The sequence below is a fragment of the Pithys albifrons genome, chromosome 7 (genome assembly GCF_047495875.1).
Source record: "Pithys albifrons albifrons isolate INPA30051 chromosome 7, PitAlb_v1, whole genome shotgun sequence".
Lineage (NCBI taxonomy): Eukaryota > Metazoa > Chordata > Aves > Passeriformes > Thamnophilidae > Pithys > Pithys albifrons.
In genome coordinates, this window is record NC_092464.1 from 32,907,691 (window position 1) to 32,930,997 (window position 23,307).

At 40.6% G+C, this 23,307-nt stretch overlaps 1 protein-coding gene across 2 annotated transcripts; it reads left to right on the forward strand.

The window, feature by feature from the left end:
- The first annotated feature begins 101 nt into the window (after positions 1-101).
- On the forward strand, positions 102-22,404 carry CCDC126 (coiled-coil domain containing 126). 2 transcript variants are annotated; one of them, XM_071560930.1, is made up of 4 exons: positions 102-298; positions 19,101-19,234; positions 19,855-20,185; positions 20,823-22,404. In XM_071560930.1, the coding sequence occupies exons 3-4, from the start codon at positions 19,948-19,950 to the stop codon at positions 21,002-21,004; spliced, it is 420 nt and encodes a 139-aa protein (XP_071417031.1). In that variant the 5' UTR covers positions 102-298; positions 19,101-19,234; positions 19,855-19,947; the 3' UTR covers positions 21,005-22,404. The 2 variants fall into 2 exon arrangements, with proteins under 2 accessions (XP_071417031.1, XP_071417030.1); XM_071560929.1 differs by lacking the exon at positions 102-298 and adding an exon at positions 5,443-5,732.
- The last annotated feature ends 903 nt before the right edge of the window (positions 22,405-23,307 follow it).

Sequence of the window (23,307 nt, forward strand, 5' to 3'; positions counted from 1 at the left end):
AATGTTCCTTAAAAAGGGGTGTTTTTTTTGATGTTCAACCTTTGTGTGCGTTCAAGCCTAATCAACAACACAGGCAGACAGCTAACAATCAGGCTCTAAGTGATGTCCAGGTGTTAGAAAGACAAATGACTTGTCAGTAGAATTGCCTTGTTACGCCTTAGGGATGGACATGTTTGAATGATCTCAGAATCTTAGACCTAGTGGGAGTTTTAAAAGCTAGGGGAGAAGGAAGCCCACTGATAGAGGACGCAGAGTGCAGAATTTACAGGCCGCAAGGACGTTTGGCAGAACCCCTAAGGTAAGGAGAAACTAATAAAGACAACTAACAAAGCAACTGTGCCGGAATCGGCTCTGGCTGCGTAGAAGGTGATTCTGGCAGGGGGCGTTGCGGCCACCGACCCAACAAACCCAACAAACCCACCAACCCAAAAGAAGAGAGGACCGGGCTGGGGGGGGTGGGAGAGGAGCGGGTTTTTATGCCAACTGGAAATTTAATAAGCTAGACTGGAGGGCTGATTTAGTTGTGTGTGCATGGAGGTAAAGTCATGTGGTCCGGTATTGAGTGTTTCTAGGAAACAGAGGCCTAAATTTTCACTTGCTATCTTGAGACCTGCCTTTTAACCACAATTTTACTGAAAGGTTTATCCTTTCTGTTCAGTCACCTTAGAAAGGCTTCCCTGTTCCTGTATCCTGTGCGGTTTTGGTGCTTCCTTTTCAGCATGCACAAATAGCTACAGCAGCTCTTACCTTGTGGGCACTGAGACCAAGTAGGTAGTTCTTTAGGTTAAAACATTTCCAAATATAATGAAACAGCTAAACTTGCTCTGGCAGTGCTGGACAGCAGGTGAAGATGTGTGGCCAGCAACTGCAGATTGCCCTTCCCAGACTCTTGCTAGTAGCTATACCAGAAAGCTGAGCCACTGCTCCTGCCCCAGCTCTGCATCTTTCCTGTGCTGCTTCAGGGGCAGGAGCTTCCTTCCCTCTGTGGTTGAGAAGCTGTTCTGTCCATATTCCTGTGCTGGCTCAGGCTGGTTATCTTAAGTTCAGCACAGCTGTACCCAAGGGGTGACAGCCTAACTGCATGCTCGTGTGAATATTTCCAAAACAGAATGAGGTGCTCAGAGGGTGATTCAAAGGCAGGAGTTGGTTCCCTTCAAATCAAACATGTTTGCTACACGAAGCACACTCCCCAGGCTTTAGACAACAGCAGTGTTCACAGTACTGGTTGCTTCTCCAGCCTGTGGCACTGGTTTTCCAACAGATTCCTAGTGGAGAAGCCCCACTGACACTTGGTGACCAGTGGTCACCTCAGCTCAAGGTTCTAACAAGCCTTGACATACCCTCTTCTTTAGAGAAATGGTTCATATTTCTTCCTACCTGGACCATAAATGATGATTATTTCTTGCTTCTATTGCAAATGGAAGGCTGGAACTGTACCTGCCAGCTCGTCCTCTTTTTCCTTGGTAAGTCAGAAGCAAATAATCAATTAAAGAGTAAATTAGCTCACAATGGTAAAGAAGACATTGGGGAAAGATCTTGCTTGTCACCTTGTTTGCAAAATATTTTATTTTGGCTGAAAGTTTCATGCATGTCACTTACTTTGAAAGTTTCAGTCAACTGCTTAGCCAGTTCTTGTTTAATTATAATTAAGTTTTCATTGTTAGTAGGCTGGCCTGAGTTTTAGCCTCTGCTGATGTCTCAGCTTTTAAAAGCCATTCTGAATCCATGTCATAATCGGTCTTCCATATCGGCTCTGCTCCATTCAGCTCTGGTAGATTGATTTGTTCATCTGCCTTTTCAAGTGTTACTTTATTAGTAAAGTACTTGTTCTACTGCAAGATCACAAACTCTTTTGGCGTAATCTGATTCTGATCCAGTCTGATGCTACCTATATTCTACTCCAGGAACAAAAGCAAATGAGAATAGGTATGCTTAAATTCTGAGATGAATATGCTAATCAATCCTCCATCATAGGATGGTTCACTGAAAAAAACCAGAATATGAAGAACCTACTGAAAATGCATAACGGTTACACTAAAAAACCCCCAAACCTGCAGGGGAGGGAGAGAAAGGTCAGGGGCATATAGAATAGGAATATACTTTTTGTTAACCTGTACACATATAAGATCTTGCTACAGTACATATTGTGATTCCGGTTCCTCGGAGTTAGACTAATACTGATGCAGACATTCAAGATGTTTGCTCCAGAATTTTTTCATTCCTATCATCCTAAAGTGTTCTGGCAATTAAACCTAAAATAAAAATGGCAGTCACTGATACAAATACCTATTTTTAAAAAGTCTAATCAAGTTTATATTTTATACTAAAGACTACAAGCTATCTTCACCATTTTTTCCATAACTCTTCTTCTCTGCATTGTTCTCTAGCATAACTTCATCATAGTTTCCTGGAGTATAGAGACAATAATTATTTGGTATTACATTTCAGCATTCACTAGTAATTAGTTAGTAAGACTCCAAAGTTGATCTGCATCTTTGGAAGCCTCTCTGCTAAATGGGAGATAGTTTAAACACAGAAAACAGCTAGAGATGGCCTAAAGGATATACTAACATGGCATAATTACATGTACTTCAAGCATGTCTTATGGAGATTTTTCAAGCAATATTAATATACTGTTGTGATAGACTGTTACCTTTAATGCAGTAGTGAGTATAGAGTATTCACAACTTGGGCAAAAAATGCATTTTGGGGGGAAAGATAGGCCCAAATCAGGCCCATTCCCTAAAGGGAAAGGGTGTAAATAACTGGTAAAGGATCAGGAAGAGGGAAAAATAGGAGTGGCAGTAAGGCAAGTATAAGATTGCATATATTCTTATCTGCATATACAGATCAGAGGATTAATTGGTTAAGGCAGAAGGTACTCTAATCACAAAGCATATGGAACAGCAGTCTGCTGTTTGCTCGCCGTTGCCATTCAGCAGTTTAAACGTATTAGGAAATTCTTAATGCATATTTGAAAAGGACAGAGCAATAGCTATGCAATTTCATGTCAGAAGAACAGTCTACAGATAATGAATGGCACGAGAGGAATGAAACAATATTGCAGCTGCTGCTTTTTTTTATTGCGAAAAATCATACAGAACACTGCAATATAGCAAGTTTTCACTGCTGCAATCCTGGACTTTTATCAATCCCTTGAAATGGTGCCAAGAATATTTTTACCCACAAATATAAGGACCATATAATCAGTATTAAGTTTTGATTTTCATATATCATTGAGGAGAAACATGGTGTTTGATATTGTTTTGCCATATAGTTTTTACCACATAGATAAGGGGAAAAAATATCACCTGATATTGTGAGATGCATGTTCAAGAAAGATGACCTAATACTTGAGGCCTTTAGCCAGTAGGAATTAAGAATGTTATTACTAGTTGAGAGTTCCTGTCCACAGAGGGTACATTTATAGTGGAGACATATTTCTTAATATAATTTTGTGACCTCCACATGGAAATCTTCCTGTTATTACACTGTTGACAGATTTCTCTTTCTCTCCCTAGTAAACTCTAAATACCATAAAAATTATATTTGCAAAAACATTACAGCTGTTCACTGCATGTCTGTGAAAATAAAGGTTTAATCACTGAGCAAACAATATAGTAATAAATGGTGGTAAATAGCTGCAGTACATTTATAATGTGAAGTCCATTTCAGACCATCTGGTTTCGATATTTTTTCAAGAGGAAATCTTCATGGGAAAGTACCCACAGAAACTGATGAAGTGACTCTAGAAAATACTTCTAGTAACAATTTTCTTGGTGCTGCACAAGATGCAGTCAAACAGTTCACTCCAAAGCTTACTTATCAATTCAGTTTTTATTTTTTTTGTTTGTCCTCATTTAACACTGTACAGTTTAGAAAAATACTTTTATCCATGGGACGGCTTGCAGAATCAAATAAATACATCATTCCTTAAATCCAGGCTTTTCTGAATTCTGTGGGAATACAGTCTTCTATTCAGTTCCACAATTGCCTATTTTTTTTAATTTAAATAACTCTAAGGTGAACAGCAAAGTTTTCCAGCTCAACAAGAAAATACCACCAACAACCAACTTTACCACAACATGTTTCCCAAGATTCTGAAATAAGTGACTATGAACTAATTCATGCAAGGAAAGGTTTTTATGCAACTGATTCACTAGCTGACATGATACCACCTTGCCAACAGTTTTGTCTATTTACTTAGGTGTAGGCCAATTGCCACTCTGATGGATCAATAACTTTTATTCTAGAACAGCATCAGATTTAAATGTTGATCTTTCCTGCGTCTAACCTGTGCGGAATATAAAGTTTGGAAACCAGAGAGAAGCCCAGGTAGCCTCTGACGCCCACTGGAAGGGAGGGAGGGAAAGGTGCAGCAGAGCGCAGTGCAGGCGTGGAGGTGCTGGTGGGGAGGTGGAGCACAGTGAGATGAGGAAGCTGCTGGGGCAACACAGGCTGTTACTGTGTTTATTTCACAGGGGATGCAAAGTTGCAAACAGAACTTTCAACTACACCCAGCTGTAACTTCTCTGTTGTAACCAGTACTTTGACTTGTGTGGGTAGGGACAATGCTGAAGGAATCGAGCTGGGTCGAACAACAGATAGTCCTGACTGCTATCAGCTCTGCCCCTGCTGAATGTGCCTTTATGTTCTTTACTTTGCCCTTATGTTTACCTTTGCTTAACTGATACCAGCTTCTTTGAAACACCACCTTGCAGGAAGAGCCTCAGGTAACTCACTAGAGCAATCATGCACCCAAAATGGATTTTATTTATGTAATTATTGTGGTGGGAGTTTAAATACCCTCCCAGCCATGAACAGTCACAGAATGACAGAAGTACAGACAAGTTAGGGTTGGAGGTGACCTCAGGAGAGCCAGTCCAACCTCCCTGCCAAGGCAGGGTCAGCCAGAGCAGGTGACACAGGAACACATGAGGCTGGTTTTGAATGTCTCCAGAGAGGGAGACCCCACGACCTCCCTGGGCAGCCTGTTCCAGTGCTCTGCCACGATCATCGTAAAGAAGATCTTCCTTACGTTGAGGCAGAACTTTTTATGCTTTAGTTTGTGGCCATTGGTCCTTGTCTTGTCACTGGGCATCACCGAAAAGAGCCTGGCACCATCCTTTTGACACCAGCCTTTAAGACATTTATATGCATTAATAAGATTCCCCTCTGAGTCCTCTCTAAACTAAACAGGCCCAGCTCCTGCAGTCTCTGCTCACGGGAGATGCTGCTGGTGGAGCCCGCGCCGCTGCGGGTTACGCTGCCGCGGGGCACGGACGAGGGTGGATCGCCCGCCCAGCGCCGAGGAGCGGCCCGGCCCGTCCGGGGCTGTCGCGGCTCCCTCGGGCCGCCAGGGGGCGGGAGCGGCGCGGGGGGCGCAGCGACGGGGTCGGCCGGGCGGGGCCGCGGGCGGAAGCGGCGCGGGCGGAGGTACCGGCGGCGCGGGGGCCGCCCCGGGCAGCGGGGAGAGCGGAGAGGGGCAGCGGCGCCCGGGGCCGGGCGGGAGGGGTGGCCCGGTAGCCCGTGTGTTCGTGGGGGAGGCCGCAGGCTCGGCGGGAGGGGGATGGCGAAGGGAGGCTGCGGCTGCCGCGCACGCCCACACCGCGCCTGAGCGCCCGCGCCGCGCCACCCTCCGGGAGCTGCGGGACAGCCTTACCCGCCTCTGCCTTCGTCCCGTCGTCCCGGTCCCGGCGCGAGTGTTGCGGTGTCCCTGCGGGCCCTGAGCGGTGAGTTGCGCTGGGATGCGGAGATCCCGAGGGCTGTGTCCGGGGCTGTGGTGCAGTGTCCTTGCAGGGAGATGAAGCGGTGGAGGAAACAAGGCTCGCCTGGTTTCCTTCAGCCTTTGCAGTCGTCTTGCCGTCCTGAACTGTGACTGCAGTGACTCTGCAAGATCAGTGCCTTGTACTGTAAGGACACAACTTCCAAAGACGCAAAGCTTGATTACAGTGATGTGATGGAACTTTCGGGTGGGAGAGGGGGGAGTTATTTAATTCATATTTAAGCAAAGACGGTATCCTTAATAATGTCGGGTTAACTGATCCTCGGGCACTAGCAAGTCTACTTAAAAGAAACCCAAACCAACGGGTAAATGTGTCACTGAAATTGGTCTCTTCGTTAATACTGAAGAAATAGCAAGAAGTAGTGTTGTATGGAATCTGCAAGATTTGAAACATTAGGTTTTAGTAGATTATAATGTATGAAACTTCCTGACAGCAAGACTTGTGAGCTAATGCTTCCTGCTTATAATATAATAAAATTGTCTTTATGTGTAATATCCGATGACGTTTTAACTACACTTTAAATCTTCCATTAAGCTTATTTTGTAAGTGTTTATAACGTACTATTATGTCTGCCTTATTTCTGTAGCTCTGTTCATCATTTATTATTAATTAACTTCAGTTCCCTAACCCAACACGGTAGTATTCTGTAAATTCTCTTTTATGTCTCTTGTCATCTAACAGATACTGACGGCTGGAGTGCAGTGTAATTTCTGTGTTTGTGTGCCACAAAACAAGCAGAGGGAATTTTTATTCTGTGCAATGACATGATAGGGAGTTTCTTTAGAGCAGTTCAGATTGAATTAACTAGATCTTTTTTGTTGCTGTTGTTTTGAGGGTTTTTTGGTTGTCATTTTGTCCTGAATTGTCACACTGGGGGGGGTGTGGGTATTTTTTCACTGTGGAAAGTGAACTTTGTAGGAATTTTGACTTTTTAAAAGAGAACCTTCAGAATACAAACGTGCTGAAGATCATAATTAAGCATGCATCTATTTTGTTCTAATTGTAATGTAGAGTTTATTTTGGAGCAAGTGTAACAAATTTCTGTTTCACTCTCTTGAGAATATCAAAGAAAGGAGACAATATGAAGATGATTTTAGATTTTGAGTAGCATCTTGTTCTAGTGTCACAAGTAGAGCAATTGCAGTTTTATACCAAATATGGAGATTTATTGTTATCTTTGTTCTCATTTTTACTGGAGATACCCATGTGTATAAAGCCTAAATTATTCTGGCATAGAATATAGAACTGTTTAATAATTCATTTCAGGTACTCAAGAACTCCAGAGAATTGGGCAATTATGCCAGAATTCCTTTGTTTTAGTAAGGAGATATTTTTCCTAAAGCTTTTACAATTGGAAATAAAGCTACTTCCTTTTTTAAAAAAAAAACTTTTGTATTCTCTGCTTTTAGAGACTCCTTTTGGCTGTTACCTCCTTGAAGGAGAGGCATTGGTGTTCGCTAATCTGATACTGTGGTTTAGCTGTGGAATTGGATGTTATTTGACTGCTTAAAGTAAGATATTTCCCCTGGAGTTCATGATCACTTGTACATTTTCCAAGAATAGTAAAAGGCACTAGTTCTTGCATCTTGCCCCAAACTAAGTAAGATAAATGCATGCTGTCAGCTTAAATCAGGAGTTGTGTAGTAAACATATCTGAAGACGAGTAAGTGTCAAAAATAGCCATTTTCCAGTAGCTGTCAAAAATCTGTGAGGCTCTCTTTTAAATGGCTGTGTTTTGTCTTGGTACAAGTTTACTGCTAAAATGTACTTTATAGAGTATTTGTTATTTGTCAAGTACTTTCACCTGTGATTGAAAACTTATGCCATTTGATGGGTGGGGTTTCCTCAACTGAGCATTATTAATAGTTTCGTGTATTTTCTTTTATGATTGTCAACTTCACAAAAATATGCATATTAGCATTTGCCTATGTAATTTAAAAGATTAATTTTGGATTGCTCAAAGCTGAGTGGGAACTTTGCCTGGATTAGAGACCTACACAAGAGGACTTAAAACTTATTCTACTGAAATTGGTTGCTTCAGTAATATTGAAGAAATAATAAGCTATCATGAAATAAATAATGTTAAATTCCTGTGTACCTTCTACATGATTTTAAGAACGGAATATTTTGCAGTGCACACCACTATGATGTTACCGTTAGCTAAGGCATGTCATAACCACTTACTATGCTAAGATGAACTGACATGTCAATCTAGAAATAATAAAAGATGTAGAAAAAAAGAATTTATTTGTCTTTAACATTTCCTTCAGTGTTAATTTTTCTAAAATCTTCAACTGGATCAGTCTCCTGGGAAGGAGTGTGAATGCAAGGCCTTGTCTGTTTTGCAGTTTTGCCACAGAGACATAATTTTGGTGGACAAATTCATACTCAGTTTGAACTCTGCAGGTTTCTTGAAAGAAAACCAGATGAGTTAAATTATTCTCCTCTCCCCTGTGGTAAAAGCCCTTTTTGTTGGTGTTGTAAAGGAATCCTGTTTGTGTGTATGCTCGATTGTGTGGCCATGTATTAGCAGTGGCAATCACTCCCCCATTGCAGCTGTCACTTTGTTAGTTGTCTTATTTCTCTTTAATGACACCCACCTTCCTTTTAGGTCTCTCTAAAGTGCTCAGTGAAAATCACTCTTATCAGTAGCCTACATTCATCATCCTGCGGGCTTGGCTCTCTGTAAAACTAGTTAAAATTAGCTAAACATTATCATCTCACAAGGAAGTTTTGAAGTCCAAAGGGCTTTGGAAAGCATAAGACAAAGACAGCTGTGAAATTTCACAAGGGAGTAGAGGTACTAGTTAGGAATTTGCAAGGGAGTACTTGTCATAGCCTTGTGTTCAACTGCACTTAAAATTTGTGTCATTTTTTCTGGAAAGTGAGAAGCCAAGGTCATCCTCTGTCATAACTTACTCTTGGGAGCAAAGGGCCTACTGTGACCCAAATGGCTGCAATAAAGCATAAAGAGAAAAGAAAGTGTCCCAGAGGGAATGAAGCTAAGAAAGCTATCTTTTTTTTTTTTTCCCCAGGAGGCTGATACAGAGATATAGAAATGTTTTTGGGGCCCAGATGGACCCAGTGGGAGGAGGGGAACTTCAGCAAGTATAACATACCATCTCTGTTGATATCTGCATGCTTTAATTTTCTTCACATGCCTTGCCAAGTCATTTTCCCTTTCAAAATCTTGAATCTTGGCTTACTGCCCACAGGAAAGGAACAAAGAATTTCTGGTTTTTAAATGGTTGATTTATTTTAAAAGCATTCACTGACAGTAGTAGGCAAAATAAAGGGGGAAGGCGCTGGGAAAAAAAAAAGGATATTCTAAGGTACCAAAAAGTACTAGAGCAGACTCCTTAGACATAATGCAAAATAAAAACAGTGAAAATAGGACTACATGCATTTAAAATAAAGAAAAGCCACAAGTATTTCTAAAACACTGACAATAAAAAAGGTTAGTGTTTGGGCTCTCAGATAATTTTATACCCAGGCCACTGTTAGCTTGCTGTGTGGGTTTTCAAGTCTGAAGCAATATGTTTTTGCTTTTAACTTAAAAGTTCATCTACAAAACAAATTGTGTGCTGTTTTTGGAAGGCTGTAGGAGGTAAAACTGTTTAGGGTTTAAGATATATTTTGAGGTAATCCCAGCAGCTCGTCAATAGCGACACTGTGTGTCTGCTTGGTGAGCTGTGACTTTTGTTGGCCCGTATATCCTTTGGCTGCATTGAGACACAAGGACTAGCAGGAGCACACAAGGAGATTCTCTTTTTTCTTTGTTGCAGCACTATAGGAGAATAGGTATTCTTGGTAGTTACCTATTTTTGCTATTCCCTTAAACCTCATGTCTCCTATGATTTCACTTGGAATATCCATTAAAGATATTCCCAAAAGACAGGTAGCAGTAAAGCAAAAGGATAAATTTTATTTTTTATCACCATTCTCTGGTAGTTGCAAGTCTCTGGCATGCAGAAGCAGGGAATGAAGGAACACATGCTGTTGGAGAAGGTATAAAGATAGATGTCCTGGAAACCACACAAAGGCAGATTCCTTTGGCAGCACACTCCAAAAGTGGTACAGAACTGCTAAAACCTGCTGCCCAGCAGTGGTCATAGTGATAGGGCAAGACTTTTTTTTTTTTTCCCAGAAATATGCCTTCTTACCTATTCTTAAGTTGGCAGGGTATTCTGTAGTGCTGATCCTTTCCTTGAGCCTAGCAGGTACTAATATAAATTGTCTCTTCTATCAACTGATCTATGATGCAGCCTTTAAAGACCCTCGAGCCTCACCAGCACAAGGTACAGCATTTTGGTGGGCTCTGTTGTGTCAGACGTTGCTGAGGTTTTATCAGGAGAGTATCCACTTTTCCCTCTCTGCTGTGATATTTTTCTGTTGACTAAATTTTACAACAGCAATAATATGAATACTTAACATGCTGAGAGTTGATTTTGTCAAAAGACAGCTCCAACATGTTTCACTTGTTATTGCTGTTAATTGTTGGTTCCGAGCACAATATCTTACTCTCTTGTGGCGCTGTGCAGCTGAGGAAATCTGAGCAATTAATGAGCCGGGGCAGTGTTGCTCTGAAAAGTCACCAGTTGAATGTGCCAGTACAGGACAGTGGTTTTATTGGCATACTCTCTGGAACTCATGTGCCCTTAAAAATACAAGGAGTGTCATTCTTCCTTGTGCACCAGTTTTAAACATGAATGACAGAACTAGGATGATTTGTGAAAGGGAGTTTGTGCTGTGTATGGGAACAGAGAACTGAAGTTTCTGTGTATTGCTGGGAATTGGGGTCCTATTTTACAACAAACATTTAAATTCTTTGAGAACCTGTTTGGCAGTTGCACCTCATGCAGATTTTTCTCCTACTGCCAAACCAACAGCTCTCTAACACTGCAAATTACCAGAATGCAAATGTCATTTTTGGTATTTTAAAAAGTCTAAATGTGTAAGCTCCTCGGCTTTTAGGTCCTTATTTCCTTGTCCCAGTCTTCTAGGATTAATTGGCCAATGAGTATATTCCATGCTGTGTTTGTGTGTGTCAGTCATTCTTTAGACTTCCCATATTTCTTATCTGCCAGAACTGTGCTGTCAGATAACACAGAGCCAGCCTGTCTGCTCTCAGAATGGTCAGTGTGATTGATGCCTGTCAGCTGAGTGATACTCAAAGTTTTCTGTTGGAAAATCAGACAACAAAATATTTTGGAGGTTACAGGGGTGAATGAGCCAGGGGGAGCACACTTTCAATAGATGCCAAAGAAAGAAAAATAATAGAATAGGGTGTGGTAGAACTGAGGAGAATTTTTTCTAGTATTCTGTAATACCCTGTGATTTTTGTCTTCCTGAAATGTTCGTTGGCAGTGAGGTAACATCCTGCCTATTTACAGCACAATTTACTGTTTACTGATACAGTACCCTCTCTGTATCAAGGGATGTTTGTTGCCATGAATTTAATACTAATTTCTTGTATAGATATAATTTTAGTATGTCAATTATAAATCATTCATAATTTCATAAACATTTTGTGCTCCCACTGAGATTGTAATAAATCCTAATTTTGTACTGTACAATTATAGTAATTATTAATGTCAGCTTTTATTTATACTGTCTTAATTTCTGTCTGTTGCCTGTTCTATTACAAGATTTTTTCCCCTTTTTCTGTAGTTGGATGTACTCTACTATGAGTGTATCTGACTTTTTTTTTTTAATCTCTGTCTTGGTAAATCACTTCTTGTGTTTATACAGTTAATAGTACAGTTAATAGTATTGCAAAGCCAGACCTGCTCTTGAATTTGCAGTGTCATGTTGTTGTTGGTCATAATTTGGCAGTGAGGAACAGATAAATCTTATGGTACTAAGTAATAGATTCAGTAAAATGTCCATTTTTCAAGCCTATTGACTTAATGTATTGGTTCATTAGAGACCTGTCTTGGTCTCTAGAGTACCACTGAGAAACTATGGCCTCAGTATTTTTGGCATTCTGTTTTTGAAAATATAACTAAAGAGGTGACTTTATTGGACTGTATGCTAACAATACTGTTCTGACTGCATTTTTCTTGGCTTTATCCCTAAAAGTCTTTCTGATCTTTGAATGAAATGGGATTCTCAGGCTTCAGTTTTCTGTATTCTTTACATCTTGTTGACTCTGTTTTTTGGGTTTTTTTTATTAAAGCTGCTTGTTCATAACAACCTAAAGTTCCTGATGGACCTGCTGCTTTCTTTTTCTCTACAAGTAACTATCTTCATCTGTCCTGTAGATTTTTCAAAGCTAGAAAGCACTCACCATCTCTGCAGGATAGGTTGAAATTTGCCCTGCTTATGTTAATAACCATTTCTAGTTGTTTAGTAAGGCTGGAGTCTCTTGGACGGACTAGAAAAATGACTAAAAATGGACTGAACCAGCAGAACTGACAGTGCTGTAAGGTGCATTGTAACCTCTTAAGGATTTGGGTATGTCTTGTTTGCCTGATAACCTGAGATTGTGTCAGAGGATGTATGAGGATTCCTTTGCCTTACAGGCTGTTTCATTTCTGTGTTGTACGTTAATGTCATCTCTGGGTTTTTCGTGGAATAAGTAAAACAGAATCTGAGGAAGACTATGCAAAAAAATTCAAGGAGGGTGTTTTGTTGTAACTATGGGCTGGTTTCCATGGAGAAGGGTCAGTATTCAAACTGAAGTCCAATGCTAACGTTAAGTAGTATCAGATATACCAGAACTTTGCTTTATTGTGGAACATATAATGGATTTTCTGTTTCTTCTTCCTTGGCCTTTCTTCCTTTTATTTCATGTACTCAATAATATAATTTATATATGATTGATGTTGAAATACAGCTCATAGGATAGAGACAAGAATTTATTTTGGAGGGGATGAGTTCCTTAGTTCTTTGCTTTCATTGCCAGATGTATGTCAGTGTTGTGGTACCACTGAATAAAGTTGAATCCACACTGGTAAGTTTTGGCAGTACATTTCTTAGACAACCAGCAATGGCAACAGTGAAGGAACCCAAACTCTTTATGTGTCTGTGAAGGGCAAACTTAGTGTCAGATCTTCAGGAACTGGTCATAGCTCCAAGTTCTAATGTTGCCTCTGGCCTGGGCTTGTATTTTTCAGAATAATTTCAGAATGCTGATTTTAAAGAACTTTGGAAAATTGTCAGTTGAATCAGGCACTTTGGGCTGCTTATTCAAAGGATTATCCGAAAGAAATTATCTTCTTCATGGATTTTTACACTCCCATTTTGCCCACACAGTCAGCTCAGGGGTTTTGTTTGATTTGGGTTTGTTTTGTTGAATTTTTTGTTTTGTATTGGGTTTGTTGATTTGAAGTCTTGTTTCTTTTCTTTCCCCCCTCAGATTTTCAAATTTTGTTCTGGTTGTACTCCTTCATCTTCATGGTCGTCTTCCCTTCATCTCAGTCTCCATGATTAGGGATGGTAGGAATTGCAAGGCACAGTTCTGATGCACCCTTTTCTTCTTGTTGCTCTCTGCAGTGTTTTGGCTGCCTTTGCCATAAGAGCCCCTGATGTGGTTGGGAGGGTGGTGAGCCTGTTTTCATATCTGGGATAATTCAGTGTGAAGAAGGAAGTCTTGGCTTCCCTTTTCCCCATGACAGGAAGTGGTGGGTAAGGAGGATTTGAGAGAATGAGGGAGAAGAAAAATGGCAAGAGGCAATGTTTCTTCTTACATCTGTGCTGTTATCTCATGGGATGCTACCTCTGAATTACTGAAAACAGAAATCCATTCTGAGGGCAAGTTTTGTTTAAACTGTAATGTTCATGTAGAGAAGTGCTGACCCTTCAGGGCAACAAGGAGTAAAAGACTATTCCAATCCATTCATCTTACTTATTGTGCTATTTTCTTCCTAATATGTACACTGTGAATCAGATATACAAGGAGAAGGCCCTGCCTGCAATTCCTGCTGCTCCTTGGCAGGAGTTTATTCAGTCTGTTCCTCTTGGCTAGGCCTCTTATCCTAGTTTATGGGCTTATTTTCGTTGTGATGGCAGAGTTACTTCCACTCCAGAGTGCTGCAGTGATACTGTCTAAATGCTTCAGCATGAGATATGGCTAGAAATCTGTGGAGAGCTGAACTTAATTTAAATTCTGCAAGAACTACCTGTTATTTTCAGTCTTTTTTTTTCTTACTGTTATTTTTGTTTTAATTAATAGAAGATGTAGACATTTGGGAATGAGGATTGAAACTTGTGTTCTTTTCTTGAGAAACACTGTTTGGTCTTCTGAGCCATTGTGTGAGTGCCCTATTCCTGGACCTCATATGTAAATATTCTCCATCGTATTTGATCCTGTTCAGGGATTATGTAGATGCTTAATGGTGTGGATGCAGCCTATGCTTTAAAGTCTGAGTACAGAACCACAGATTTGGCAGAGAGCTGGGAAAAAGTAGTTTTGTTTAGGGAGGATCTGTTTAATGAAATCTTAAATTCTACATCATGAATATTTGGAATTGTGCGGTTTAAGTTTTTATTGTTTTCTCTCTTATGTACTTAAGATAAATTTGTCTCTTAAAATAGTTTTTTAGGGTGATAAGCATGTTCCTTGAACAAAGTACATCCCACTGAAGTGACATGGGAGTTCAAATTGTTGCATGTTGGCTGTGTGTCCATTTGCACAGTCGTACCCCACAGTGGAGGTGATTGCCACTTGTGTTAGTGCACCCCACAGGACAAGTAAGGGTTTATATACTGACACTTACTATGGGGCATTTTATGCAGAGTAGCTTATTACTTTACAGCAACTTTGGTGTCCAAGTCCTAAACCCCCTGCCTTAGGTTAAAAATTTTCAGAATAATTTAGATATGCATGTTTATTTTAGAGTGCTTCAAAAGTTTGCCACTCAAATCAGGCACGTTGAGAGGATTATCAGAATAGTGAAGGTGAAGGCTAAGTGACAAGCCCTGCTGGCAGTGACACTTGTGTTTGAGGTGGACTGTGGGGTGTCGGCATAAGACCAGTTGAACGAGTCAGTGGAGGCGATGAAAAACACTTTGGAGGTGGAGTTAAGTTTAGAGGAGAGCTTAGCAGCATGAGGAATTTGGTCTCAAGATTCTGATAAAAACAGAGGCCTAAGTATCACTGTAGCAAGTCTCATGAAGAACTCTATGAAGTGTGTAACTTCAGTCTGAAAAGTGCTTGAGCCAGGTAATATATGGGGAAGAACAGGGAGTAACAGGGAAAAATATAACTATTATATAAAATTACTAGCTTTATTCAGACTGTTAAACAGTTAAATGTTACATTTCTCTTTCAAGAAAATAATTGGAGTATTTTCAGGGATGGGTAAAAAATGAGAAATACCAGCTATGTATATGTAAAGAGACTGAAAAGGTGGAATGTGTTTGAGGAGTAAAAATTAAGAAGAGAATGATGCATATATGTAAATATATGTGCATGTACATATATGATGAATCTGGACCATCTGCCATCTCTGTCTTAGAAGAGGGAAATACTAACATTCTTACCAAGTTTTCTTTTAAAGGTATGTTGAAGTCAGTTATTGGGCATTTAAATGTGTGCATCTGTTGTAAAGTGGAAATGAAGTCTACGTTCTTCCCTAAAAATTGCATCAGGTTAGGTTTAAAAATGTTTTTTTGTTTTAAACTCGTGTGCCTTGAAGCCCTCAACTTCAGCTACTCCATGAGAAAATCATAGAATCATAGAATCGATTGGGTTGAAAAAGACCTCCAAGATCATCGAGTCCAACCCTTGGTCCAACTCTAGTCCATTTACTAGATCATGGCACTCAGCGCCACGTCCAATCTGTGTTTAAAAATCTCTAGGGATGGTGAATCCACCACCTCTCTGGGCAGCCCATTCCAATGCCTGATTACTCTCTCTGTAAAGAATTTTTTTCTGATATCCAACTTAAATTTCTCCTGGCAGAGCTTAAGCCCGTGCCCCCTTGTCCTATTGCTGAGTGCCTGGGAGAAGAGACCAGCCCCCACCTGGCTATAACTTCCCTTCAGGTAGTTCTAGACAGTGATGAGGTCACCTCTGAGCCTCCTCTTCTCCAGGCTAAACAACCCCAGCTCCCTCAGCCTCTCCCCATAGGACTTGTGCTCCAGTCCCTTCACCAGCCTTGTTGCTCTTCTCTGGACCCGCTCCAGCACCTCAATATCCTTTCTGAACTGAGGGGCCCAGAACTGAACACAGTACTCAAGGTGTGGCCTTACCAATGCAGAGTACAGGGGAAGGATCACTTCCCTGGTCCTGCTGGTCACGCTATTTTTGATACAGGACAGGATCCCATTGGCCTTCTTGGCCACCTGGGCACACTGTTGACTCATGTTGAGCTTCCTGTCAATTAGTACTCCAAGGTCCCTTTCTGCCTGGCTGCTCTGCAGCCACTCTGTGCCCAGCCTGTAGCGCTGCAGGGGGTTGTTGTGGCCGAAGTGCAGGACCCGGCACTTGGCCTTGTTGAACTTCATCCCATTGGAATCAGCCCATCTCTCAAGTCTATCCAGATCCCTCTGCAGAGCCCTCCTGCCTTCCAGCAGGTCGACACTCCCTCCCAACTTGGTGTCATCAGCAAATTTGCTGATGATGGACTCAATCCCCTCATCTAAATCATCAATAAAGATGTTAAACAGGACTGGACCCAACACAGACCCCTGGGGAACACCACTGGTGACTGGCCGCCAGCTGGATGCAGCTCCGTTCACCAGCACTCTCTGGGCCCGACCCTCCAGCCAGCTCTTAATCCAGGAGAGGGTACACTTGTCCAGGCCATGGGCTACCAGCTTTTCCAGGAGTATATTATGGGAGACAGTATCAAAGGCCTTGCTGAAGTCCAGATAGACCACATCCACAGCCTTCCCCTCATCCACCAGGTGGGTCACCTGATCGTAGAAAGAGATCAGGTTGGTCAGACAGGACCTGCCCCTCCTAAACCCATGCTGGCTGGGTCTAATCCCTTGTCCACCCTGAAGGTGCTGTGTGATTGCACTCAGGATGAACTGCTCCATAACCCTGCCAGGCACGGAGGTCAGGCTGACAGGCCTGTAGTTGCCAGGGTCCTGCTTGCAGCCCTTTTTGTGGATTGGGGTGACATTTGCCAACCTCCAATCATCTGGGACCTCCCCAGAGAGCCAGGACTGTTGGAAGATGATGGAGAGCGGTTTGGCAAGCTCTTCTGCCAGCTCCTTCATCACCCTGGGATGGATCCCATCTGGTCCCATAGACTTGTTAGGATCCAGCTGGCTCAGTAAGTCAATAACTATTTCCTCCTGGAATACAGGAAGGCTATTCAGCTCCCTCTCCCTGTCTACCAGCTATAGAGGCCAGTTGTCTTGAGGGCCACCTGTCTTACTGGTGAAAACTGAGGCAAAGTAGGTGTTAAGTACCTCAGCCTTCTCCTCATCTTCCTTAACGATATTTCCCTCCAAGTCCAACAGAGAATGGAGGTTTTCCTTGCCCCTCCTTTTGTTATTAATGTATTTATAAAAGGACTTTTTGTTATCCCTAACTGAAATAGCCAAATTTACTTCAAATTCCACTTTTCTTTCCCTAATTTTTTTCCTGCATGACCTAGCTCTATCTGTAAATTCTTCGTAAGTAGCCAGCCCTTTTTTCCATAGTCTGTAAACTTTCTTTTTATCCCTGATTTCTTTCAGAATCTCCCTATTTAACCAAGCTGGCCGTCTTCCCCTCCGGCTGGCCTTTTGGCACACTGGGACAGCCTGTTGCTGTGCACTCAAAATTTCCTTCTTAAAACATGTCCATCCCTCCTGGACCCCCTTGCCTTTAAGGGTTGTTTCCCAGGGTATGCTCTGAATCAGTTCTTTGAATAGGCCAAAATCTGCTCTCCGGAAGTCCAAGGTAGAGGTTTTAATGGTGGCTCTCCTTACATCCCTGAGGACTGAAAATTCTATTATTTCATGGTCACTATGCCCCAGGCGGCCTCCAACCACTGCATCATCTACCAGCCCCTCTCTGTAAACAATAGGTCTAGCGGGGCCTTACCCTTGGTAGGCTCATTTACCAGTTGATGAAGGAAATTGTCCTCCATACACTCCAGGAACCTCCTTGACTGCCTCTTCTCTGCAGTATGAAGCTCCCAGGAGATACCTGGCAGGTTAAAGTCACCCACAAGAACAAGGGCTGGAGATTTTGAGACATCTGCCAGCTGCAGACAGCTGCAGTCTGTAACAGACACCCACAAGGGTGTCAGCCTTGTTGGCCTTGCCCCTGATTCTGGCCCACAGGCACTCAACCTTGTCACTGCTGACCTCAACTTCAACAGAGTCAAGAGACTCTCTAACATAGAAAGCCACCCCTCCACCTCTCCTTCCCTGCCTGTCTTTTCTGAAGAGCTTGTAGCCCCCCATAGCAGCACTCCAGTCATGTGAGTCATCCCACCACGTTTCTGTGACAGCAACTATGTCATAGTTTTCCTGTTGCACTATGGCTTCCAGCTTCTCTTGTTTGTTTCCCATACTGCGTGCATTGGTGTACATGCACTTCAGCTGGGCCATTGATTTCATTCCCAACTCGGGCTCTATGCCCTTAGGCCTATCTCTGGAGAGCCCAGTTGCCGTCCCTTCCCCCTTCAAACCTAATTTAAAGCCCTCCTAACCAACCCTGCCAACTTATGGGCTACAGTTCTTTTGCCCTCCCTAGATAAATGAAGCCCATCTGGTTTGACGAGACTGGGCAACCCAGAGTTTGCGCCATGATCAAAAAACCCAAAATTTTGACGATAGCACCATCCCCTAAGCCACCTATTGGTAAGCTGGGCTTTCCTAAACCTCTCCTCATTCATCCCAGCTAGCACAGGAACTAAGGCAATTACTACCTGTGCTCCTGTCCCCTGAAGAGATCGGGTCAGTGCCTTGAAATCTTTTTTAATTACTCTGGTACTCCTTTTATTAATGTCATCACTTCCAACCTGGACAACCAACAGTGGGTAATAGTCTGAGGGTTGGATAAGTTTAGGAAGTCTTTTGGTAATATCCCTCACCCTGGCCCCAGGAAGGCAGCAAACTTCCCTGTGGGACGCATCTGGCCGACATATAGGGCCCTCAGTTCCCCTCAGAAGGGAGTCACCGATTACAACAACCCTTCTCTTTTTCCTCTTACCTGTAGTCGTAACCCGTCCGGTAGGCTGGGGGTAACCAGAAGATCTTGTAGATAGATCTTCCTCCTGACTGTCCTCCAACAGACTGTCTGAGTCCAGGTCCATATACCTGTGTTTTAAGGGCACCCTGGCAGGTGAAAGGAGTCGAGAGGGGGTGTCGAGAGGTCTCTTCACTTTATTTTGTTTAAATCTTTATTTTTTTCCCCTATTACAGAGGTCCCTGAAGATCAGTGGCTCATACTGCTTCAAACTGTCTGGACATTTGTTGTTTAAGCGTTGAAGCTTTCCTACCACTCGTTTCTCTCTTGGAAGTCTTAATACATTGAGGGATCACAATTAGCTGTTATGGTAAGACATTTTTTCAAGTTGTAATAAAACACTAAATGGGTGCAATATGTCAACTTTATTTTGATTTTATTTCTTTATTAAGTAGCAAGACACCAACAAAAGCTTAATGGTGTATAACCAAAAGAGAAGACTTTGAACCAACTAAGCAACCAAGAAACTTCATTCTGTACGTTGTCTCTTTATACATGCTTTGTGCTTCTAAGGGAAGAATAAGAACCAAGAGAATCATTTTACAAGATTTTTGGTTTTGTGTGTAGATGTATGTATATAACATAAAAATGTTGGCTATAAATGTTTTACAAGTCTCTTCTAGATACTACATTTTGTATGAAATGCATTTGCGTTTAATGTCAGTTTAAATTACGATATTTAAAATGCTTAGGGTGACTTGTAGAAGCATAGAAGTTTTGATTTTTGAGAATAAAAATTGGTAAAAATAGTAAGAGGAAACCCTGTAAATGACAGGCGAGATAGAAAGATGACTGAACCTCTAAACAGATAACAATCCACAGTTGTTTGCTAGATGATGATATAATACTTTATTTAAGAACTGATACTTGTCCTTGATCTCAGCAACTCTAGCAGTTTTGAATAACCAAGCAATACTTTACAAATTTCAGGAATCAAGACCAATTAAACCATGAGAAGATGTACTCAGGATGATCCAGGGTTACTTTTCTTGAAATTAAGACGCGCCTGTGGCCTTCATCAAAATGTTTCTAACATTTTCAAGAAAAAATATGTCCCAGAAACTGAGTATGTTTTTACTAGTTTTTGGAATCATTTGGGGTTTGATGTTGCTGCGCTACACTTTTCAGTATCCAAGACGCCAAAGCAGTGCTGAGTTGCGTGGACAGATATTAGATCTCAGTAGAAGATACGTCAAAGCACTGGCAGAAGAAAATAAAAATTTAATGAATGGTGGTGGTGGAGCATCTATGGCAGGATATGGTAAGAGGAAAAAAGCTATACTAGTTATCTGAATGTATTTTTTAATGAAAGCTGTAAAGTTATAGTTTTTCTTTTTCAAAGAAAAAGCTCTTGCTTTTCAATCATCATGGTTGTAAATATATAGATCCTTTCCCCCCTACTTTATAGCTTATATAAGAAGCAATAAGATACTTTGTAATAGCAGTTTTTCTATGGGCTAGATGTATTATTTAGGGGAAAACTATTAACCACCTTTTTTATGTTGGAAAGTATTTAAATATATTCTGTTGCTGTCTACAAGGTGTTGTAGCTGAGTATTCTAGTACTGTTGTCTGGATGAAATATGAAATACTTCCCTTGAATAGTCACTTCTAATGCTCCACCTAGTGATTTTGTTCTTACACTCAAATATTTAATTGACTGCCTTCATAGTTCCCCATTATGGTGGTGTGTTCCTTCCCTAAAATAACAAAGAAACAGTATTAAAGAAAAATCTAGCAGCTGTTTAATTTTGTATTTGTACATCAATCTGCACTCCTTTCCAGAAAGTATAATGGGAGGATAGCAAGTATTAAGATGTGAATATGTTGAAATAGCAGTTCTTTTCCACACACAGTAAATAATAGTCTCTAATTTGTTTTTTTTCTGTTATCTTCAGCTGATCTTAAGAGAACAATTGCTGTTCTTCTAGATGACATCTTACAACGCCTTGTGAAATTGGAAAACAAGGTTGATTACATTGTTGTGAATGGCTCAGCAACAAATACCACTAATGGAACTAGCCATCAGGCTCAAATAACTTCAAATAAACGTGTAAAACCAGCAAGCAACATTAGATAGCAAACAGGGCTGCTTGGCATTGCTACATCTGTAATGGGTAATATTTAAGATAAGCTTTTCATCTCTGGCTAAGGCAAAGCAGTAGTTAACTCTAAAAGAAGAATAAATTATTCTATTACACAGTGTGCTGGATCTACATAGGCCTAGCATATGTGCATAGGCTCTCAAAGCATTATTTCATTGCCTTTGAGCAGTACTTCTGAAGTGATCTTTGTTGTCTTTAAAGATATTTTGTTATCATGATTTGATGTAGTATGCCATTGGAAAATAAAAATATGTGGAAAGCAATGGGGAACTTATAGGTAGATTTTATATATATTTATTTAAGTATGAGTATAACATATCTTTTGGATAGATGAGAAGCATTGTAGCTTATTCATCTTTTGTGATCTGTATTTAAGCTGAGGTCGCTGGGGAAAACACGTTGTTACACAGATGTTAGAAAATGTGTATACTTAAAATATTTTGTTACTTAATTACTAAACAATATTAAATTGAGGATAGCATTGGTGGTAATATTTTAAAATTGTGACCCAAAGAATGTCTTTATTTGCACTATCTGTCAGAATAATTATAGAATTTACTGTATTTTAGGAAAATTAATTATAACAGGAAAATATTCTATGTAGTAACACTGTCCAGGTTTATCTTTATGCCAGAGTTAGGGCAGTTAGAATATCAAAAGCAAATCATGATGTGTGATATCTTAGATGATTATTTCTTACAAAGGTATTTAAGTGTATGTATTTTGTAATTGCAAACGAAATTATTTAAGTGATGGGAAAATGTTTTGGATATGTGAATAGTTTATTTTTATTCATTGCCGTGTGTTTCAACATTTTAATACCTTGCAATTTGTGATGACTATAGCACACCATCTTCCTGAATTGCTTTATTGATCAGAAGGAAAATCAATGAAAGGAAACGAGGAATCTCTGAATTTAACAGAGTTACATACTAGGGGTGTCTAATCATGAAATATTTGAGAGCTAAGGTAATATTTGCCTTATGTCTAAGTAAGCCTTACAGCAAAGTGAAATGGGTGCACTGTGAATGCACTGTATTTCAAAATGTTCCTGAAGTCATATTGAAGTGCCACTGAACCTGTTTTTTAAATTGTACTGAATGTTTGGTGGGGACAGAGGGTACATTCAGAGACCTTTGCCAAAAGTGTTCTGTGAGTGGGGTTTTGGGGGTGGGTAAAACCAGAGGTGCTGGATGATATACCAGCTAAAGTTATGTGTGTTTTTCTTTTCTTCTGTTTCCGTGCTGATATTCTTGATGGTTATAAAAGAAAACACACTTACAACCTTACTTAGTATCCAGGTGATTTTTTGGTCACATTGTGTGTAAACATGTACTCACTTCAATGCAGAAAGAGAAATAAATTTTTAATTGTACTTGTAAATGTTCTATTGTTCTATTCCCCCTCCCCCCTCAAATTATCAAACAGTCCTGTAATCCTTGCTACATATGCTCTGTCTGTTTCTGGATTGGAAAGTTGTGTGTCTCTGAGGTTTAATAGTAGTCTGTCTGGTATTCTGCTCAGTTACTGAGTTCTACTGCTCTTTAAATTCTAATGCCCTGAAACTTTCATCAGATTAGAGCTGAAGGGAGAAGGAATTGAAAATAAAATAAATGGTTTGGTGAAAACTTCACTCTTCAACCAAAGAGTAAAGAAGGTAGGTGCATAACTTCTTTTGAATCTGCAATTCTCTATTGACAATGTGAAGACGGATATAAAAACCTATATGTCTATCTGTTTATCTATGTTTTTATTTCATGAATACTTGACTAGTACAAACCATAACCTTGGTGGGTGATGTCTCTTTGTGCTATAAACAGACCATTCTTGTGTGTGTATACAAAAATTTTTCTTGTAAGGGTATGGGAAACAAAGTTATTGAGGATTGTTAAACAAACATAACAAAACACACGAGGTGATTATCCGTCACTATGTGGACAGGCAGGTTTTTTTATGCAGGGATTTTGGAGACTGATACATGCAATCATGGTAATTCATGGTGCCATTAGCAAATAGTTGTTTTTTTTCTCAGGTTTCAGTAGCACAATGGCTCATTAGAATTAGTTTGTACCTGAGAAATACATAGAGAAAACTGAACTTCCTGTGTCTTACGTCACAAAAGTTCCATTCATGAATATAGTTGAAAGAACTGTTCATGAAGGAGGAAGTTAAAAATAGTCTACATGTCATGTTGCCTGAAAACAGCATCATTAGGGGTTGATACGGCATTACATCACCATCTGTGATATGTGTTGTCCTCTTTTGTGGCTCTTCTTGT